This window comes from Bemisia tabaci, chromosome 2 (assembly GCF_918797505.1).
Source record: "Bemisia tabaci chromosome 2, PGI_BMITA_v3".
In the NCBI taxonomy this organism is placed as follows: domain Eukaryota; kingdom Metazoa; phylum Arthropoda; class Insecta; order Hemiptera; family Aleyrodidae; genus Bemisia; species Bemisia tabaci.
In genome coordinates this window covers 74,821,717-74,841,951 of record NC_092794.1, presented here as the reverse complement: position 1 = coordinate 74,841,951, position 20,235 = coordinate 74,821,717, and the positions used below count along the sequence as shown (strand labels likewise).

The 20,235-nt window shown below is 39.9% G+C and overlaps 1 protein-coding gene across 1 annotated transcript in view; it reads left to right on the top strand.

Annotated features, from left to right (window-relative positions):
* LOC109041728 (serine-enriched protein) overlaps window positions 1-20,235 on the top strand; it is an 87,094-nt gene extending 66,859 nt beyond the window's left edge. Inside the window, exons 9-10 of the mRNA XM_072296258.1 lie at window positions 14,702-14,880; window positions 19,959-20,235. Coding sequence (XP_072152359.1) covers window positions 14,702-14,880; window positions 19,959-20,142 — 363 coding nt within the window. The 3' untranslated portion in view covers window positions 20,143-20,235. The remainder of the gene's footprint in view (window positions 1-14,701; window positions 14,881-19,958) is intronic.

Sequence of the window (20,235 nt, the reverse complement as noted above, 5' to 3'; positions counted from 1 at the left end):
CTAGTACAACATTAAACTGCGAAAATCACTTGGTACGCCAATATCAAGATAACAATGGTGGACACTCTCGAACAGTTGCAACCTTTCCTGATCAGACTGATTCCAGGAACTTGGTTGGTGCCGACATGGGCTGCGCATGCGCTGTAGACTTTTTGAGTAATCTGCGCCGCGAAATGCAGCGCCACCTAGTGGGCGCTCCTGGCCTGTGTCCTGCCTGTGCCGCCTTTTCTAGTTCAACGTGTTTTGGACTACGTTGAATTCTACGTCCCGGAAACGTAGACAGCGAAACGGCGAAAGTGCGATTTTAACTTTTTAGGTTAGGAGCAACGTTCCTTTCCACGTTCCTGTTACATCGCCAGTGAGACGTCTTCGGAGCACCCCTGTTCTTCCATGTTGATTACAACGTAGAAATTGTATACGTTCCCGGAATGTTTCAAGGTCTACGCTAATTTCCACGTTGCTGAAACGTTCGATGTTATCTGGGTACAAACCAATATCGTCTAAATCTTAACGTCGCCTTTAGCACGATTTTTTCATTCAGTCAGACTCACAAGTGTGTTAAGAAGCAAAATGACGGGAAAAAACTTCAAAAGAGATAAAGGGAAAGGATGAAAACTTTGAGAGCCATTTTCTCGGTTCGCGTGGCAGTGGAGTTACGGCGTTCTTGCATTGCACAGCAGTATTAGTCCTAAATGGAAGTGGGCAAGCACCCAGCAAATACTTCACAAATTGATAAGCACTGCAGGATTTCTACTCTTAGTCTGAGGCAGTCAGAGCCTGATGTCAATGTAAACTTAGAGGAGATACCTACAACATGAGAAATTGACCAAAACTTCTTTAGTAACAGGCCATTCAAAGGTGAAACTTCCTTTAGTTGCTGTCAATGACAAAAAACTAGGTGAATACATATAATTATTCACCATAAAACTTATATGTTTTCAAGAAAAGTATTTCAAATTATGTCTTTTTAACCATCCTGCATACCCTCAGATGTCAGGGAAGTTTATCAAAAGGAGGGGTATCGTTAAAGGCATTTTGTGGGCCCATCCTGATATTCCTTAAATCCGTGATTTTTTGGTCATTGAAGGTCTATATCTTACGGAATGCACCGTGGTTTGGTCATTTCCGTTCTATTTCGGGGTCTACCACTGGCTTAAACATGGGCCTGAAGGCCAATTTTGGCGAAAAATGCGGGTTTTTCGGCATTCTACACGCTCTTCCAAAACAATCCCTTTGGAGGAGCAAAAAGTTCATCAAGTATGTTCGTTAGGAATGTAAGAGAGTTACTTTGGCCAATTTTCGTCGATGTCAAACTTTGCGCTCATAGTTAAAGAAAAACTTCAGAATTTCCCTGTTTTTCATCATTATTTAAAATGGCTTAAAAAAGGCGACTCATCTGGTACCAGAATTAAACTTTTTTGGCAGAAAGTGGACGTAGGTGGTCAAAACCTTCCTCTAAGACCTTTGTTGGATTCAAAGCCCCCCTCCCAAAAAAAGCCGGTGTTGCCATATTTTATTACCTGAATTCACAGAAAACCTGGTATATTTCGGAATTCGCTGCTAAAAATGAACATGTTGGTAACAAGTTGGTCTGGCCCAACATGGTAGCAACATGGTGAATGGAACCTGTTGGTGAACGCCAAAATGCTTAAATTTAGGCGCGCTGCACGTTCATAGACTTAATTTTCATCGCAGTCACCAGAGAAGTAACGCTGAGAGAACCTGTCACTCAATGTTCGCCAGAATTAGGCCACGCTGCGCCCGAGTTCCCGAGCGGTCACTCATCGAAGTACTAACTACGCCCGACGTTGCTGAACTTCGGTGATCGCCCGAGTGTCGCTGCCGCTCGGCCACGGACGCTCGCGCAGGAACGATGGCTAATTTAGCACTAATAAACGTCCACAGATGCGCTATAATGATTAGAAGCGATGATATTCTTGCATTTTTGTACATCATTCAGTTTCACAATGAAGGATACGAAAATAATATAAAGTAGATCAAGTTTTTGAAAGAGAGGAGTACGAATAACACATGAAAAAAAATAAAATAAAATATGGACTGATAAATAGTTATTAAAAATGAAAATATTAAAAACGAAATAAGATAAATAAATAATATAAATTAATGAAAAATGAATAATTTTATTAATAATATATTATAATTTATTATATTATATATTATATTTATTATATTATGATTGATTATATTAATAATCAAAATTCGTATTATTATTCAATAATTTTTATAGGTAATGATTTCTCGGTCCCATCTTAATTGAGCAACATTCTTTTGAATTTAAGCCGCAGATATAAATGAAATTTTATTCAATGAAATGAGTTTCGAAAATGAAATAGATAAAAAAAAGTCTAAAGGAAAATTTACTCACAGAAAAAATATCAACATGGATTTCAAAAATTAATAAGGTCACAAAGGCAAGAATAAGAAAATCTTCTTTGAACATATCTATGGATCAACACATACAATAATAAGACGCCGACCGAACGTTTCCGACTTTCTCCGAATATATACTGAAAGTTCGGTGCGAATAACCGAATGATGGATTTCTGTGACCTTAAAAGTTCGGTGGAACCTTACCGAACTCGGTTGGTCGTGTGTTCCAAACGCCGTAATGCCGTTTAGTTCAAAAAACCCCTTGCAATACCTGGGTTTGTGCCACCGAACAACCGTACACCGAAGGGTTTGGTAAAAATCGCCGAACTTTTTTTTTCAGTGCAATGATATCAGTATGTTCCCATGATGGGACCAACAGATACCAAACTTTACATCAACTCTTTATCATGATGGTAAGAAAGTCAAAATTGATATCATCATGTTACCATATTTGTGCAATGTTGTTAACAACATTTTTACTTTCTCGCTCCTCTAGGGTAGAGAGGAAGTATTGTCATCCTCCAAGAAAAAAAAAAAAAGTTGAAATTTCATCATTTCCAGACGTTTTAAGGCCCCAGGAGTCAAAATAACCATACTCGAAAAAATGTGTGTCCATCCGTGCGATGCCCCCCAAATCTGTGTACAGCGATATCTCAGAATCTATCTGTTCGATTTCATTCAAAATTCCCACAGAACACAATATCTCTGGTCTCCTTATGCACGTCAAACAATTTTGAGGTACGCTAAAATTTGGGGGGGATACCCTAAAGTGTCCATTTTTAGCAAAATCACACGGAAAGCTCATTTTGAAAGACTGTAAATTTGGAAAAATGCCTTTCATTCTTTAATAATGGGCATCAAGCACATCATCTGGGTCATTAATTTAAGTTCTTAAAAGATCTTTGCACTAAACTCAAATTTCAAGGGATTACGAGGCCCAAAAGTAGGGCACTTTGCTCCGCGACATCACAAACAGCTCATTTTCAAGGACTGTAAATTTTAGAAAAAAATGCCTGTAATTCTTCGAAAGTTAGCATAAGAGCATCACCTGGTTCATTAATTTAAGTTCCTGTGAGGTCTTTGTTTGGTGTGGGTAATATCTGAATAAGTGAACACTCGGTTAAATGATATTCATATTTATTATAAAATAAAAAGGGAATGAACACGACACGGTAACACTGGTATCACGACATGATGATCGGCTGACGCCATAACGATTGTGGTCACCTGACCCTCTGAGGGCAGTGTTGCCAACCTGTGCTGGGTAACCAACCCAGGCTATCCAACACCTCCCCGTTTTCAATTTCTATTTTTTTTTTCGCCTTACACTTCACTCCCTTTTGCAAACACAAACGAAGAAATTGAGGGAGTAAAGTCCAAGTCAAAAATATTCCAGAGGTGTATGATTTTCATCAGTGAAATTTAAAATTATACATGAAGAAAAGTTTTTTAAAAGATTTAACAGTTACAATTGAGGAATTAGAACTTGTACACTGACAGAAAACTGACACAGTATTTATTTAGACATTTTTAGACAGTATTTATTCGATTAATTTGCATTTATGAAACCAAGCAATTTATGACATTTGAACTCAGAATTTGGTTGAAGTTACAATGCTTATGAGTTCACATAGATTTGAACGATATGCAGTTCTGAAATCGACAAATATTACTGAAATTAACTTTTAGTCATAGGCTGTAGTTAACATGTACCTATTAGCCAGGACATTAAACAACTTTCCAATTGATTTGCAATTCCGAAATCAAGAGAGATATGAGAGATTTGAAGCATTTTTGTTTAGAATCCCATTGAAGTACTAAAATCGCAGTTATGAAGAGAAATTGAAATTATACAGCTTTTCAAATGATTTGCAATTCCGAAATCAAGAGACATACATATGAGAGATTTGAAGCATTTTTGTTCAGACTCCCATTGAAATCATTAAATCGCAGTTATGTAGAGAAATTGGAATTATACAACTTTTTCAAATGATTTGCAATTCCGAAATTAAGAGACATACATATGAGAGATTTGAAGCATTTTTGTTCAGACTCCCATTGAAATTATTAAATCGCAGTTATGTAGAGAAATTGAAATTTACAGCCATTGGGCTTAAATGGATTAACATTGGTTATTTAGAAATTAATACGGTGACAAGCTTTATGTAGAATTGTACAATATAACATGACTTAGATTGAGTAAAATAATTGTTGGTGTCGCTTATGAATATGACATTACATAGAATGAATAAGAGCACTTAAAATTAACATGAAATAACTGAGCGAAGACAATACTGAGCATTTCTTTCTCTATCTGTGCGCACCGAGTTTCGGTGTCAGTGAGACTACGAGAAGCGAAAGCAACTGGGCAGCCTTCCTGTAACAGACAGGCGCCCAACCCAAATTTTGACGCATCACTTTGCACTGTTATTTTTTTGGATGGATCAAAACTATGCAACCTTGTAACGTTGCAGATAGCATCCTTGACTTTATCAAAATGCTCTGAATGTCCTGGCGTTCAAAGGAATTTTGTATTTTTCTTCAAGAGATTCCAAAATGGTTCGATTAGATCCGCAAGATTAGGAATAAAATCTCGAATGTAATTAATGGTACCTACGACACTTAGCAATTGTTTTCGATTTTTAGGAATTTGTAATTCTTGTAACGCCCGAAGGTAATCATCGTCGGGCTTGACACTGTCACCACTAATTAGGTGGCCCATATACCGAACTTCGGGTTGTTTGAACTGGAATTTGCTAGCATTAAATTTGATGTTGTATTTACGTGCTCTACTAAGTACTCTAGCTAAAGCAATGTCATGCTCCTGTTCGGTTTCCCCGCAAATTAAAATAACATCAAAGTAGATGACTATGTTGGGAATGTCCCCAAAGTATTTTGTTAAATATTTTTGAAAAACTTCGGGTGCGTTTATTAAACCGAAGGGCATTCGCAGGAATTTGCAACTCCCGAAGGGGGTAAGAAAACCATACAAATCAGAGGCCTCAGGTGTCAACTGGCAGTGCCAGAAACCATCTTTAATGTCTAGAACAGAGAAAAATGTTTTCCCTTTCAATTTCGGTTTTATCTCTTCAAAAGATGGAATTAGGAAAAAATCTCGTGTAACGACTTTATTCAGATTTTTGGGGTCCAGGCATAATCTAATTTTGCCATTCTTTTCTACAATGACCAGATTACTGAACCACTTGACGGACGTTGTGTCCGGTGAGATAATATCAAACATAACCAGTTCAGCAATTTTACGTTTGAGCTTCTCTAATAATCTGACAGGCAGTCGCCTTGGTGGGTCTGAAATTGGCATAGCATTTGGATCAATTTTGATTTCGCATTTATCGGGAAATGTTCCTAGACCCTTAAAGTCGGATTTATTATCATTTACAACCTGATCTTTGGTTTTGAATAGAGCATGCACATGATTCCTGGTGATAAAACCTAAATCTACGCAGGACTTTAGACCTAGAAGAGGAGTAGTGCCAGTATTGACAACGGTGAAGAACAGTTTATGAATTTGATTTTGATTAGGAATTTTGCAATCCAGCACCACATGCCCACATGAATCAATCTGGGCACCTCCGTAGCCTAGAACAACTGAAAGATTGGGTAACAGCACATTTGTTGAATTTTTGATCAGGTCGAAAATTTGACGTGGTAAACTGGTGCGTAACGTGGTAACGTGGTATTAACTTCTGCTCTCGAATCTAACTTAAAGATGACCTTGTTATTGTTAATAATTAAATTTTCCATCCAGCACTTATCCGTGGATTTGGAAATATTTGACAAATTATGAATTTTGACAGACTACTTAACTGACTCATTAAAATTAGATTGATTAAGCTGATGATCGATAATTGATTGATCCTCAAGCTGACTGAATTTAGACTGATTAGTAAAATGCTCCAATTTAAAAGTTGGTTGGACGGAGATTTCTGAAATGTAAACATAATCACTAGCATGAATATCTGAAATTTCCGTCGGATTAGAGATACTGTTTGGAGAACATGAGCACTGACAATGGACATTGACTAGATCAGCCGCTTTGGAATTAGCTGTAGAAGGTGCAATTTTATCATTGGAATTAGGTAACACAGAATTATGCCGCGATCTACACATAGAGGAAAAATGATTAAGACGCTTTCAGTAATTACATTGCTTCTTGTATGCTGGACATTGGTTGATAGGATGGCTCGTTCCACAATTTCGGCAGTCGACCACTTTGCCTCGCCGTTGAGATGTTGGAGGGCTGTCCTTTGGCTGTTTAGTTGTAGTTCCAGTACCTGAGCTGCAGCTTGGTTCTTGACTTTTGCGTTGATTTCGGCTGTAATGCGGTTTGCTGACCCAGTTGACCTCAGTTGTGGATGATGTCCCTTGATCGTTGATTTCCTTCGCCCGCAGTTTCCCAGACTCGACTGACCTGCATAGCTTGACCGTCCTATCGAAGGCGTATTCCTCTCCGAGTATACGTTGGCGAAGTTCATAATTAGAGATGCCAATGATGATGCGGTCACGGATGAGCAACGTTTTCAGCTCACCAAAGCCACAATTGTCAGCCAGCTTCTTGAGTGAGAGAAGTTTCTTCTTCAAAATCCTCACCGTCTTTCTGCGATCTTGTGAAAAACTGGTATCTAGAAAATTCCACGTTTGTCCTGGGCTTGACATACTCATCGATAGCTTTGACTAGAAGATCGACAGTTTTAGACTGGTTACTAGTGAGAGCAAGGGAGTTGATAAGTTCTTCTGCTTCGGATCCGATGAGGTTAAGGAAAATGGCCTTCTGAACATCTTCGGATTTCTCGGTGATTTCGGCGCCAAGAGCGTAGTTTCTCTAACGTCTTTTGAACTTTTTCCAATTCTCTTTAATATTATCATTGATTTCCAGTGGTTCTGGCTTTGTAAGAAATTCCATTGTACCGTCCGAACAATGATTACCTTTCAATTAGTGAAGGTTGATAACGACACAGATTATCATGAACTTAGAAGAAATTGACCCATGTGCAATTGAGAAATTAAAATTCGAACTTAATCGATATATACTAAAAGTCATTTTCGAACTTAATCGATACACTAAAATTGAACATTTTTGACGAAATTACATGTCTTGCACTTGAATTCACTTAAATACCGAGCGCGAGGCTATGGTTGAATTTAGGCCTTTTGTGCCGGTTCACGACGCGCACCTCCGTATTTTTAGCTGCGCTTCGTTGATCACCCGTTTACATCCTCGTCGCCATGTTTGGTGTGGGTAATAACTGAATAAGTGAACACTCGGTTAAACGATATTCATATTTATTATAAAATAAAAAGGGAATGAACACGACACGGTAACACTGGTATCACGACATGATGATCGGCTGACGCCATGACGATTGTGGTCACCTGACCCTCTGGGGGCAGTGTTGCCAGCCTGTGCCTGGTAACCAACCCAGGCTATCCAACAGTCTTTGGACTAAACTAAAAATTGAAGGGTTACGCGTCATGTAGCGAGGAGAGCACTTCGGTCAGACGGAGAGCACATGGACGGTAGATTTTGAAAAAATGCCTTTAATTCTTTGAAAGTTGGCTCAAAAGCACCACCTGAGTCATTAATGGGCCTGTTGCAAACTTTTGCTAGAGCAAAAGTAAGAGTTGTTTCTTGTAGATAATGCCTCAAAAATCACGATGAGCGCATTGGCAAAGTCTGAAATGCACTCATAACTTCACAATCTGCGTAAGAAATTTGCGTTTTTTTAAGCTTCCCGCTTCAAAAACGATACTACGGCACAGGTGAACATTTTGTTAGAGGAGTCGCTCCATTGTCGGCGATATTCATCATGACCGACGCTTGCGCGCAGTTCCGCGCGTAATTCGAGGAGAGTTCAAGGTCAATCAATTCGGGCGTGGAAAATATGAACGTTAACACACCGATTGTTATCTGGTCTAATTCAGTTCAGGTGTTATCTCGTCCCATCAAACGTGTTTTGGCGGATTGGCGTCGGCCATGATGATTATTGCCGACGATGGAACGACTCCTCTTACAAAATGTTCACCTGTGCCGTAGTATCGTTTTTGAAGCGGGAAGCTCAAAAAACCGCAAATTTCTTACGCAGACTGTGAAGTTATGAGTGCATTTCGGACTTTGCCGATACGCTCATCGTGATTTTTGAGGCATTATCTATAAGAAACAACTCTTATTTTTGCTCTAGCAAAAGTTTGCAACAGGCCCATTAAGTTCCTAAAGGATCCTTGGTGTAATCTTATAATTGCAGAGGGGCCGATAGGAAACTCTCAATTCTCCGATAAATGAGTCGGTACGCTCCTAGATAATAGCAGCAAACGCTTTGAGTCAGATGAAACCTAGGAATTCAAATGCATTATATAATGCATCATATACTATCTCCAGAATTACTCCGTAGGTATACACTAGGCAAAATCAGACAGCTAATTAGGTACTTACATTACATCATCAAAGCTAACGCAAGAATTGACACTTAGATCCTTATTAGAAACTAATATGTTTATTGTTAATGAATTTAGAATCCCGGCAGATTCCATCTTTCGCGGTTCCTTTTTACTAGGTACTGAACAGAAATATACTATAATAAAACTGCACAAACATAATTATTGATAATAAAGCGCGTCAAGCGCGTTATAACCCGTCGAGGTTTGTTGACGTTTGTTGTTGTTGTTGTTTAAATACACGGGGTTACGACAGGTTACGAGTAGAGTACCTATATTGAGAGAGTATGGCCACTGGGGTTACCACCTCTGATTGGCTCAGCCATCTTAGGCTGAATGGAGCCCTTAGGACCTAGAGTCCCTTTATACTGAGAGTCAAGACAACACCCCTCATGGAGTCACAAACGGGAATAAAGATTAGGTACAGAAATTGAACGTTTTTCGTAATCTTTGATCGGCTCATTCTTAAATTCCTTTCTCCGTTCCTTCTTTCATTCCGTTTGTTCCTTGTCGAACCCGAAATTCCTCGGTCCATTCCAGATTATAATCTTTGCAATTGGTGAAAATGTAATCTTTATTCCCGGTTGTGACACTGTGAAGGCCTAAAATCCGGTTAACCAATCAGAAATGGATTCGCATTGTCTTGACTCTCAGTATAAAGGGACTCTATTAGGACCCAAAAATGGCGGACGCCATAAATTAATGTAATGCAAAATGACTTAAAATGTAGTTTTCTTTGCTTATCGTAACGAGAAATTTACTCAAATGCACCATTGCGACATCTTTACATATTTTTAAGGCTAATCGTGTGCAATTTTTGAGAAAAATTATCTTGAATGTAGTAAGGTTGGCAGCAAGTACGGTTGGTGGTAACCGTCAAAAGTTGGCAATGACCCCTCTCCCATCCACAAAAACCAAAACAAAGCACCGCCATTTTTGGGTCCTAAGCCTCTCCATGGGGCCCAGTGGCCATACTCTCTTAATATAGGTACTCTAGTTACTAGCAGCAAGAAGGTGGCGCTTTCTATTGTTTTCGTTAGAGTCCCTTTATACCCAGAGTTAAGACAAGTCGATTATCAGCTGACTGGCAGCCGGCCTTGGCTGGCCATGGAGGCCGAAACGAGTGCACCCTAACGAACGATATTGAGGAATAAGGATCAGGAATCCTGCGATGTCTGTCACACAAAAACAACAACATCAACAAATTGATCAATTAAAATGAAAATGAGATTGGTTTGTGAATAATGTCTTAATCTATTTTCATTTTGGACCTATGGAAATAACAATTTACTCATTACAATACAATTACATATTTAATTGAAGATGCCTCACAACATCGACAAGACATTGTCCTGCAGTATTCTGATGACCTTGTCATAACCCTGATTTCCATATGACATCAACCTTTTCGGCCAATACTGTAACAATATTTTGACAGCTCCAAATCAGTAACTAATAAATACTGGCATAGTCTTGATATAATATTAAATCAGGATACATCAGCATTATATAAATACTGACACTACTGACGTGTCAGTACTATTGTAGTATTATATCAATATTCTGTGCTATGTGGGTTTGAGCCATGAATCAAAATCACGATTTCTCAATGTTGATTCTGCCCCATCCTGACACCCCCCCCCCCCCCAGAGTCCCTTTATACTGAGAGTCAAGACAACACCCCTCATGGAGTCACAAACGGGAATAAAGATTAGGTACAGAAATTGAGCGTTTTTCGTAATCTTTGATCGGCTCATTCTTAAATTCCTTTCTCCGTTCCTTCTTTCATTCCGTTTGTTCCTTGTCGAACCCGAAATTCCTCGGTCCATTCCAGATTATAATCTTTGCAATTGGTGAAAATGTAATCTTTATTCCCGGTTGTGACACTGTGAAGGCCTAAAATCCGGTTAACCAATCAGAAATGGATTCGCATTGTCTTGACTCTCAGCATAAAGGGACTCTACACCCCCCCCCCCCCCCCTTCGTTTATCGGCAGTGATCGTTCTTCAGAATTTTGCTTCTTAGAAAAAATTGAGAAGAATCTGTTGACCTGTCAGCGATTTTCACCGATTTTTTCGTGTGACTAGCGAGCATGCAAAAATTGAGCTTTCAATTTAAACATATAGACATTCTAATTTTATGGTTCATTATAAGAGTGTGTAAGAATTATAATTATACTGGAGGAAGTTTTTGTGCCACCTACATAGGCTGTCCCAAAAGTTTCGCATCGGTACCTACACCGTATAAGCCAACAAAGAAACCTAGCAAGTTCCGGCTTGCGCGGTTCTTTAGATCAACTCATTAGCCCTTATTGAGCTCATTTCGTCAAAAGTTGACCAAGATACAGCGTTTTTTCGGAGACGTGTTGGGTGCGATTTTAGAACTTTTCTCAGGGGGGGGGGGGAAACATACAAACAAAGTTTAAACATTAGATGCGTGTATTAAGACATGAACTGAATTAGTATTTCTAATGAAGTTTACATACTTTATGGCTCCTCATCTGACAATTCTAAGCTTCTTCATTCTTTTTCAAAGTACCTACTTTCCTCCAGCTTTGACGCACAGATACGCAAGCGTTCTTCCCATTTGACCAAAATCGTTTTTGCGAAATCATTCGGGAGTGAGAGTTCCAAGAAAAGCTTGAGCTGCGGCCTTAATTTCAGCAATTGAATTGAGCCTGGTACCCTCGTACAGCGTTTTTTAATTCTGGAAAAAGCCAGAAATTGCAAGGCACGAGATCCGGGCTGTAGGGGGGGCGGGGGGAGGATCACCATGTCTTTTGACTCCATAAATTCGCGCGTGAGAATGGACGTGTGTGGACGAGCGTTGTCCTAATGAAAGATCCACGTTTCCTTCATATCGGGGCGTTTTGTACGAATGGGTTCGAAGAGAATCAACACACTGATATAATACGCACTATCAACCGTTTGCTTTGGAAGCACATAGTGTTGGTAAACTCTTATGTTTTCCTTAGAAAAAAGTCCTAAAATCTGGTAGGGGTCCACCCAACACGTCCCCGAAAAAACGCTGTAGGTACACTCAAAAAAAAAAAAAATGTTACTTTAAGCTTGAGCAAGCTTGATTCAGCATGACGGGCGTCTTAAAAACGGGTACAAGCTTACAGCATGTTACGGGAACATAATCAAAAATGTTGAAGAAACATGATAGCCGTCATGTTAAATCAACATGACTTATCATGTTGCCATACGAAGTCGTCACGTTGACTCAACATGCTGTCATGTTGATTTAACATGACAATCATGTTGATTTAACATGACAATCATGTTGATTTAACATGACAATCATGTTGATATAGGAGTACGTCAAATGCTACAAATTAAAATAAATTACGTTATTCTTATGAAAATTGTATCGTTTTTTAATGTAGTTATACTTCCGATATTACTCTCAACCCAGAATCATCCCATCCGACCTATCAAATTTTTCCGACTTTTTCGGGATTTGAACGCGGGACCTACCTATTACAAGCGGAGTGTTCTACCAACCGAGCCACCCGGGCATGTGGTTCCGGTTGACGAATTTTAAGTGTTGAAGCCGGGGCCCGTAAGCCTCAGACGAGATAGATGAATGAAAACAGATAGGTAAAGGACGAACGTCGGTTTTTAAAGTTCAAATAGCGGGCAAGGACCCTGAAGCACATGATAAAAGACAAAAAACACTAGATGGGGCCGAAGCCCCTCCCTTTCAAAAAGATGATAAAACTTACATGAGGTATCTCTGGGAGATGGCAAAAAACTGAATGGCGGCCGGGCCCCCCCACTCCCCAGGCAATGCCAATTGCCCTCTCCCCACTGGCCGACAGCCAGTAGAGAGAGACCAATCAACGTGCCCGGGGACCAGAGGGACCAAACCGCGCATATTCAAATTATATGTCCGGAGACCGGGTTACAGTGTTTCCATATCCCACTGAATTACTTTTTCATTTTTTTGCCGTCTAAGTTGTGTGAAATGCATACCGCATTAGATTGTTAGGTTTTTCTTTTTTCCATTCACTATTTACGAAAAGGAATTTACATTATGCACCGTATAAAAATCAACAATTTATCACAAACTACCTATTTTTTTCTCCTCCAACAACGGTGTTTACTTTCTTCAGTGTTTACGATTGTCATTTTTATTCTTATTTTATATCATGATAATAATTAATAATATAAATAAATCAAACATTGAAAATAAAAAATATAATCAAATAGGTATTTAGAAACGTAGGATTTTAAGAGCCTTAACCACACGAGCGAAAATGTTTTTGAAAAAAGAATAATAAACTATCATCAACTGAAAAGTAATTCTTTTTGTTTCATGTGTAAGTATTATTACCATATTACCATTTTTTTTTCAGGGTGAGCGTTAATAGCGTTATTCGAGTCGATTTATTTTGTTTCCGAAAGTGTCTCAATTGTGTTTTTACCTTATCAATTGGGTATCCAGAAATTTTTTTAAGTAAATACTTTGGGACGTATTTCTTAAGAGACTTTTTCAGAATGTACCAACGAATGGTTTGAAAAGAGTAATAGTACCAGTTCTCTGAATAAAAAATAGGTACGCTATTTTTTAATTTGAACGTTACTCGCAGTGAGTAGACAATCTTGTCTTTGTGTCAAGACTATCGAGTCAGGTGGCTTAGATGTCTAGCTTATGAAACGAAATCATGAAGCTTCTGCAACATGTCTTATGTTAACTGTTCGGTGCTGTATATATTTGACTGTGGCTCCAGAACGCTCAAAATCTCATCCATGGAAATTCAATATCCCCTCTCAATGAATGATTGGGCGTACGGTCAACAGCCAGCAGCGACCGCAAACTTTCAAATTCTCCTATGGAATCGGCCCATGACTTCTTGAAATCTCCCGAGATGTCAGGAGGGGAGGAGGAGGGGATTAACATACGTAAAGCTTATAACCGCGCCTCCCAAGGAGCAAAATACGAGGGATGGGGATGGGGATGGGAGAGGGGAGGTGGGTGGTGGGAGGGGGGATGGAGCGAGAGGGGGGAGGGAGGGGGAGGGGGAAGGATGGAGGAAGGGGGCGGGAGATGAGGAGGAGGAGGAGGGAGATGAGGAGGAGGGAGAGGAGGAGAACACGCCATCCCCTTTTCAGTACGTAGATGATGTTTCAAGAGCACCACGGTACTCCTGAAACAATATGAAAGCAAATGGTAACATAACACTGCATATTCTAATTCAACAAGTGTTAATGTTCTTTCAACCAAAGGAATGGTAAAACAACATGTGTAATACAGTTTCAGTCTGACATAATGCTAAATGTACATGAATTTTGTTGAATTAACATGCGTAATGTTACTCGAATATCACCGTCATGTTGATTCACCATGACAGGTAGAAGCATTCTCGGTCATGTTGGTTCAACATGACGACAAATGTAGAATTAAGTCAAACCATGTTGGGTTACGGGGAGTGCAGCCTATATCAACATAATTTCTGTGATGTCATTTCAACATGGCGGTTAATGCTACTTCGACATTTCCTTTTTTTTGAGTGTACCTATCTTAGTCAATTTTTGACAAAATGAGCTCGACAAGGGCTCGTTTTGTAGCTAATGAGTTGATCTAAAGAACCCCGCAAACCGCAACTCGTTAGCTTTCTTTGTTGGCTTAGGTATACGGTGTACCGATGCGAAACTTTTGGGACAGCCTTTGTAGAAGCTGGTCTTAACAATATGGAAAACTTGATTTTTATCGACCTTTCAGCGGTTTTTGCCTGTTTTTTTTTTTGGTTGTTAATCCGCACCCTCCCCTAATCTCTTGAAAATAATAACTGTCAAAATTTACTGACAAATATTTTATTCACACACCATTTAACTCTTGTTATTTTATTTTACAGGGTAATAGAGGAGAAGTTTGTGGCGGATTCAGTGATGTACCGTGGGGGAAGTCCACTAAAGGTAGTCACTATATACCCTCAGAGAAAGCCTTTTTGTTCAGTCTGAGTAATAATCAAGATTTACCACCAACAAAATATGATATTGTCAAGAAACCTTTTGCAATATGCTATCATCCTGAGTAAGTTTTTTTAAATTCAAGTTTCTCCCTTAAATACAACCCTCCTATGGTTTTTTGGTACATCGTATTCTATTAAAACATACGATTTAGGCTCTCCTCTCATAGTTAGTGGTACAATGCACACTTGCTGATGCAAAGCCTTTTAATAAGTGAGGATGTGTCTTCTTATTGATTCAACAAAATGTGTAAACCCTGATCAGCGGGTGAATCAGCTGTCTAATGCAAAATGGCGTTTTGTGTGTTGAAAAAAATGATAATGTAATCGAGTTGAAAAAAAAATGAAATTGTTTAGATACACCATGTGCTTAGTGTATCAAAACGATACAAAGAAACTCTAACCAAGTCAGTCAGGGCCAATCTCTCCAAGTCAAAGCAATCTGCATAGGTCTTTCACTGCCCATCTTTTTGAGATCTGCTCCCCTGCTCGATCTTCACTTGATGGGTACTCAAGTGACGGATTCTTGGCTCCTCCTGTAAGAAATGCGTTGCATTGAAACAATCCCCCACCAATGCACAGAAGGGTCTTGACTGGTCCACTGCACTGGAACGGCTGAACTGTGCTGATTGGTCCTGCTTAGGGCTGAACTGACTCATTAAAATAATAATAATAATAACAATAATAATAATAAACAATAATAATAATAACCCCTGATTATTATTTTTTTTTTTTTTTTTTTTTTTTTTTTTGTAACTCAGAAGAGGGAACACTTCCGGCACAAGTATTACTGACGAGCCACAGGCCAAAGTCAGTAACACATACTACCTTGCTTGAAAAAAAAGGGTAAACGTTATTTTAAAGTAAAATTTAAAAAAAAAATTTAAAAAAAATTAAATTTTCAGTGAAATCAAAAAATTATTCGATATTAAGAAACGACCTGACAATACTTGACGTGCTTATAACGACGGACTTCTGCATTGAATGAAGCAGGTAACTGTTTATTCCGAGGTCTCGAAGATGTTGAACTAAACTTTTTGGAACTATCCCCGTTACTGACATTATCAGGGGCTTGATACAAACAATATTCAGGTTCCATAATCGCTTCATTTCTGCAGCTAAGGGCAGATATTTTACCATCTTTTCCTGATAATTCAGCTCCAAGTTATGATTATTAGGGATGCTAATATCAATGATGTAAGCGGCGCGATCTCGCTTATCAACAAGCACTATGTCCGGTCTGTTTGCCATGATGGTTTTATCGGTTAGGATCGGGTTATCCCAATAGAGCCGGAAGCGCTGATTCTCCAGGACCGTGGCTGGGCAATATTTGTAGTAGGGTTCAGCAGTATCACATAGTTCTCGATCGTTGGCCAGCGCTAGATGTATAATTTTAGCCATGTTGTTATGCCGCTCGGTATATTCCTTCCCTGCAAGCAATGCGCAACCAGATGTAATGTGATCTATTGTCTCTGATGCAGCATTACACTTCCTACACTTATCGCTCTCGATCTTCTCCTTCAGTATATATCTCTTGTAATTCCTGGTACTGATCACTTGGTCTTGTATTGCGAGAACAAATCCTTCCGTTTCTGGATACAGCTGCCCTTTCGATAACCACAAGAAAGACTTTCCTTCACTAACATGATCCTGCGCAACTGAATGATAAAAGCGTCCACGCAGCGGCTTGGAGGCCCATGCCTCCAACTGGCCAGCAACTGGGTCTGAGGGTTGTTCTTCATTCAGATCGTGACAAGCGAGGCGCAAAGGCGTGTAGGATTTATCTATGGCATTTACTGCAGCGTGCAAAGTGCTGTCGTTTCTACTGAGGAAGTAATTTCGCAGGTTACGGACTTGGCTGTGGCAGACCTCCTTCACATCAAGGATACCTCTTCCCCCCTGTTTGCGGGGGATGTGTATTCTCTCCTTCACGGCTCTTGGGTGATGCTTATTCCACTTGGTCATCAAGGTTCTGACTTTCCTATTAAGCCCCTCAAGCTCCGTGTCAGACCATGGGACAACGCCAAATGAGTACGCTAACGCAGGAATGGCGAAGGTGTTGATTGCCTTGGTCGTATGTTTTGAGTTTAGAGAGGTCTTAAGTATCGCACTCAGCCGATCAACGAAGGTGTTAACCAGGTGCTCTTTGACTCTCACCTTCTGGATGGAAGAGTTCTGCCACATTCCAAGGTATTTATAAGCATCCTCCATTGTCAAGCTGTTGATGACGTCACCAGAATTGGTCACAAAACCATCCTCTCGCACTATAATGCCGTTTTCTATATGGAGCGTCGCGCATTTAGGTACTCCAAGCATCATGCCAATATCATCACTGACCTCTTCAATCACCTTGAAAAGTTGATGCAACTGTGGTCTCTTTGGGATGCATAGATCTTAATATCATCCAAGTAGGCTAGGTGGTTGATGACGTGGAGTACTTGTCTGTTCCGACGTAGAGGGAACCCTACCTTCATCTCTCGAATGCAATTTGAGAGGGGATTGAGGCCTAAACAGAACCACAATGCACTAAGACTGTCACCTTGAAAAATACCTCGCAGGATGTGGATGACCTCAGTTTCCAATTCACTCGCCGATCCTTGTATTATGATTCTGGTGCGCCAAGATGCCAAAATGCTCTTCAGGAAATGAACAATGACAGGATGGACTCGGTAGATATTTAAAACGTGAATTAGCCAGCTGTGCGGCATTGAATCAAAAGCTTTTTTGTAGTCGATGTAACCCACATGTAAGTTACGACGTTCCTTTACAGCCTGCTTGAGCACAACCGAATCAATTATTAACAGCTCTTTGCACCCGAAGCTTCCCTTGCGACACCCTTTCTGCTCTTCACACAAAATTTTCCACTTAGCTACATGTCTCCCAATTAATCGGGTTACAATGGATGTGATGACTTTATAGAGCGTGGAGAGACATGTAATCGGTCTATACTCAGATGGGTCCTTCGAATCGCCTCCTTTATGTTTCGCAAACGTCACTCCTTCAGTCAGAAATATCGGCATTTTGTCAGGATGAGTAATAATATCTTGAATGCTTCTTGAAAGCTGCGCATGCACACATGTTACCTAACTTTTTCAGCCAGAAATTGTGAACTTTGTCTGGTCCCGGAGCCTTCCAGTTATGAATATGCAAAGTTGCTCTCCGCACATCTTCCTTAGTGATTTCAACCTCACCTTCATGTGTAATGTGGGCATGACGCACTGTTTCCTGCTCAATCCAAGGATATTATGCTCCTTGGCCTCTGACCAGATGGATCGCCAAAATCGCGTTCCGTCATTTTTCGATGGGATTTCTTCGGGAGCGTTTCTCACATCCGCGGCGTTTCTCATCCTTCGATAGAAGGCTCTCTCATTACGCTGAAACAGATCATTATCCTCCATCATCAATGCGAAGTACTACCTCCAGGGAAAAAAAAACGAAGACCCTTTTCTCAAAGCCGTATATGCCGTCAACCTTGCTCTAGACAAAGACCACATTGCGAAAGAAGCAAACAAGTTTGAAGCCGAGCTCGGAGAAAACTTTGAAGTGGCCCCCATAAACAGCAGGAAGCAAAAAATCAAAAAGAAAATCTCAGAAAGCATCAGAACCAAATGGAAAGGAAAGATCATGCACGGGCAGTATCCACTGATGCTAGAAAATGACTCTATCGAGAGTAATCTCTCTACCATCTGGCTCAGTAAAGGTGTACTAAAAGCAGAAACAGAGAGCCTAATTGTAGCGGCACAGGATCAAGCCTTAAACACAAGGTACCGAGAGAGGAAAATCCACAAGAAACATGTGAATAGCAAATGCAGAATCTGTCACCAGTCCGAAGAAACCATTGAGCACATAACATCAGGTTGCCCAATTCTAGCCCAAAAGGACTATATCGAGAGACACGACAGAGTATGCACCCAACTTCACTACAGCCTCTGCAAAGAATATGGAATCGAAGTCGACGCAGATAAATGGTATGAACACAAACCGAAAAACACTGCAACAACCAGAGATGGAGAGACAACGATCCTGTGGAACTTCCCTATCAGAACCGATAGAACTGTTGAGGCAAACAGACCGGACATCATCCTACGTAGGAAAGGCCAAACGTGTCTGCTGATTGACGTCTCTATCCCAGCAGACAGGAACATCACAAAAAAGGAAGCTGAGAAGAAACTAAAGTATAAAGACCTAGAGATCGAAATCAGCAGGATGTGGAAGACCAAAACCCGAGTCATACCCTTTGTGATAGGGGCTACCGGAGCAGTCTCTAAAGACTGGACTAAACTGAAGAACGAAATCCCTGGGAAACATTCGCTAGTATTGGCCCAGAAGTCTGCTGTGTTAGGCACTGCCAGAATCCTCCGGAAGGTCTTAAGCTAGGTGGAGCAGCGCGAATACACCTAGAACGTTCCCCTACACCAAAAACACCCCTACCGCCTACCACCTCAGGAAAGAAACCTTTAGGCAGGCGTCCTCCAGACACCTACCCTGCCTCGGTTCCTAAAACAGGTATCCTAGTCCGTGACGAGCCACCCCCCAAGGGGGAGTGAAATAACCACCACCCGGCCACCCAAACCACAAACAGCCCTCATACCTAGGAGCATTGTTTGCCCCTGTGTGAGGGCTTAAAGCAACCCAGCAAAGCTGGTGACAGCAGTGAATATGAAAAATGATAATAATAATGATAATAATAATAATAATTAATACTTGTACCGGAAGTGTTCCCTCTTCCAAGCTAATAAAAAAAAAAAAAAAAAAAAAAAAAAAAAAAAAAAAAAAAAAAAAAAAACAAAAACAAAAAAAAAAAAAAAAAAAAAAATATTGCTTTACTTGTTGTTTTGTGCACATGGTTTTTTCAAATGCGTCAAACTTTCAAAACAAAAAAAAAGAATAAATATATAGATACAGACAATGATTTCAACCTGTCCCGTTTATGAAGTTGTTGATGGAACAGGAACATTGCTCAAGTAGATATTGCCTGACCATGGCATTGTGGCTTCGGGGCTCATCTTTGATTTTTTTCTTTATGTTTGGTGGTAGTTTACAGAAAAAGTTATGGCCTCGAGCCGCTGTTTTATTAATTTTTATGATTAGACTTTTCGTTACAATTGTTGTCACTTTTTAAATTGTATTTTTCCTGTTTCAGAGTTGGACCAATTTTTGGTGCTGGAGCAGATCTCTTAATTGCTGATAACTGTAATGCAAATGTTGATAGCTACTCTAATCTGCCTCATAGTTACGATGGTGAAAATGCATCATTCAACTCACTTATGGGAGATTATTACTTCAGTGTTCAAGACTACGAGGTCTTCACCCCTGTTGGAAAGTAGCTAATAATTACAAGACTGAAGATTTACAAAAAAATTCAAACAGAAAAAGAAAATGAAAAACAAAAAACAGTAAACTTTAATGTTTTCTTCTTA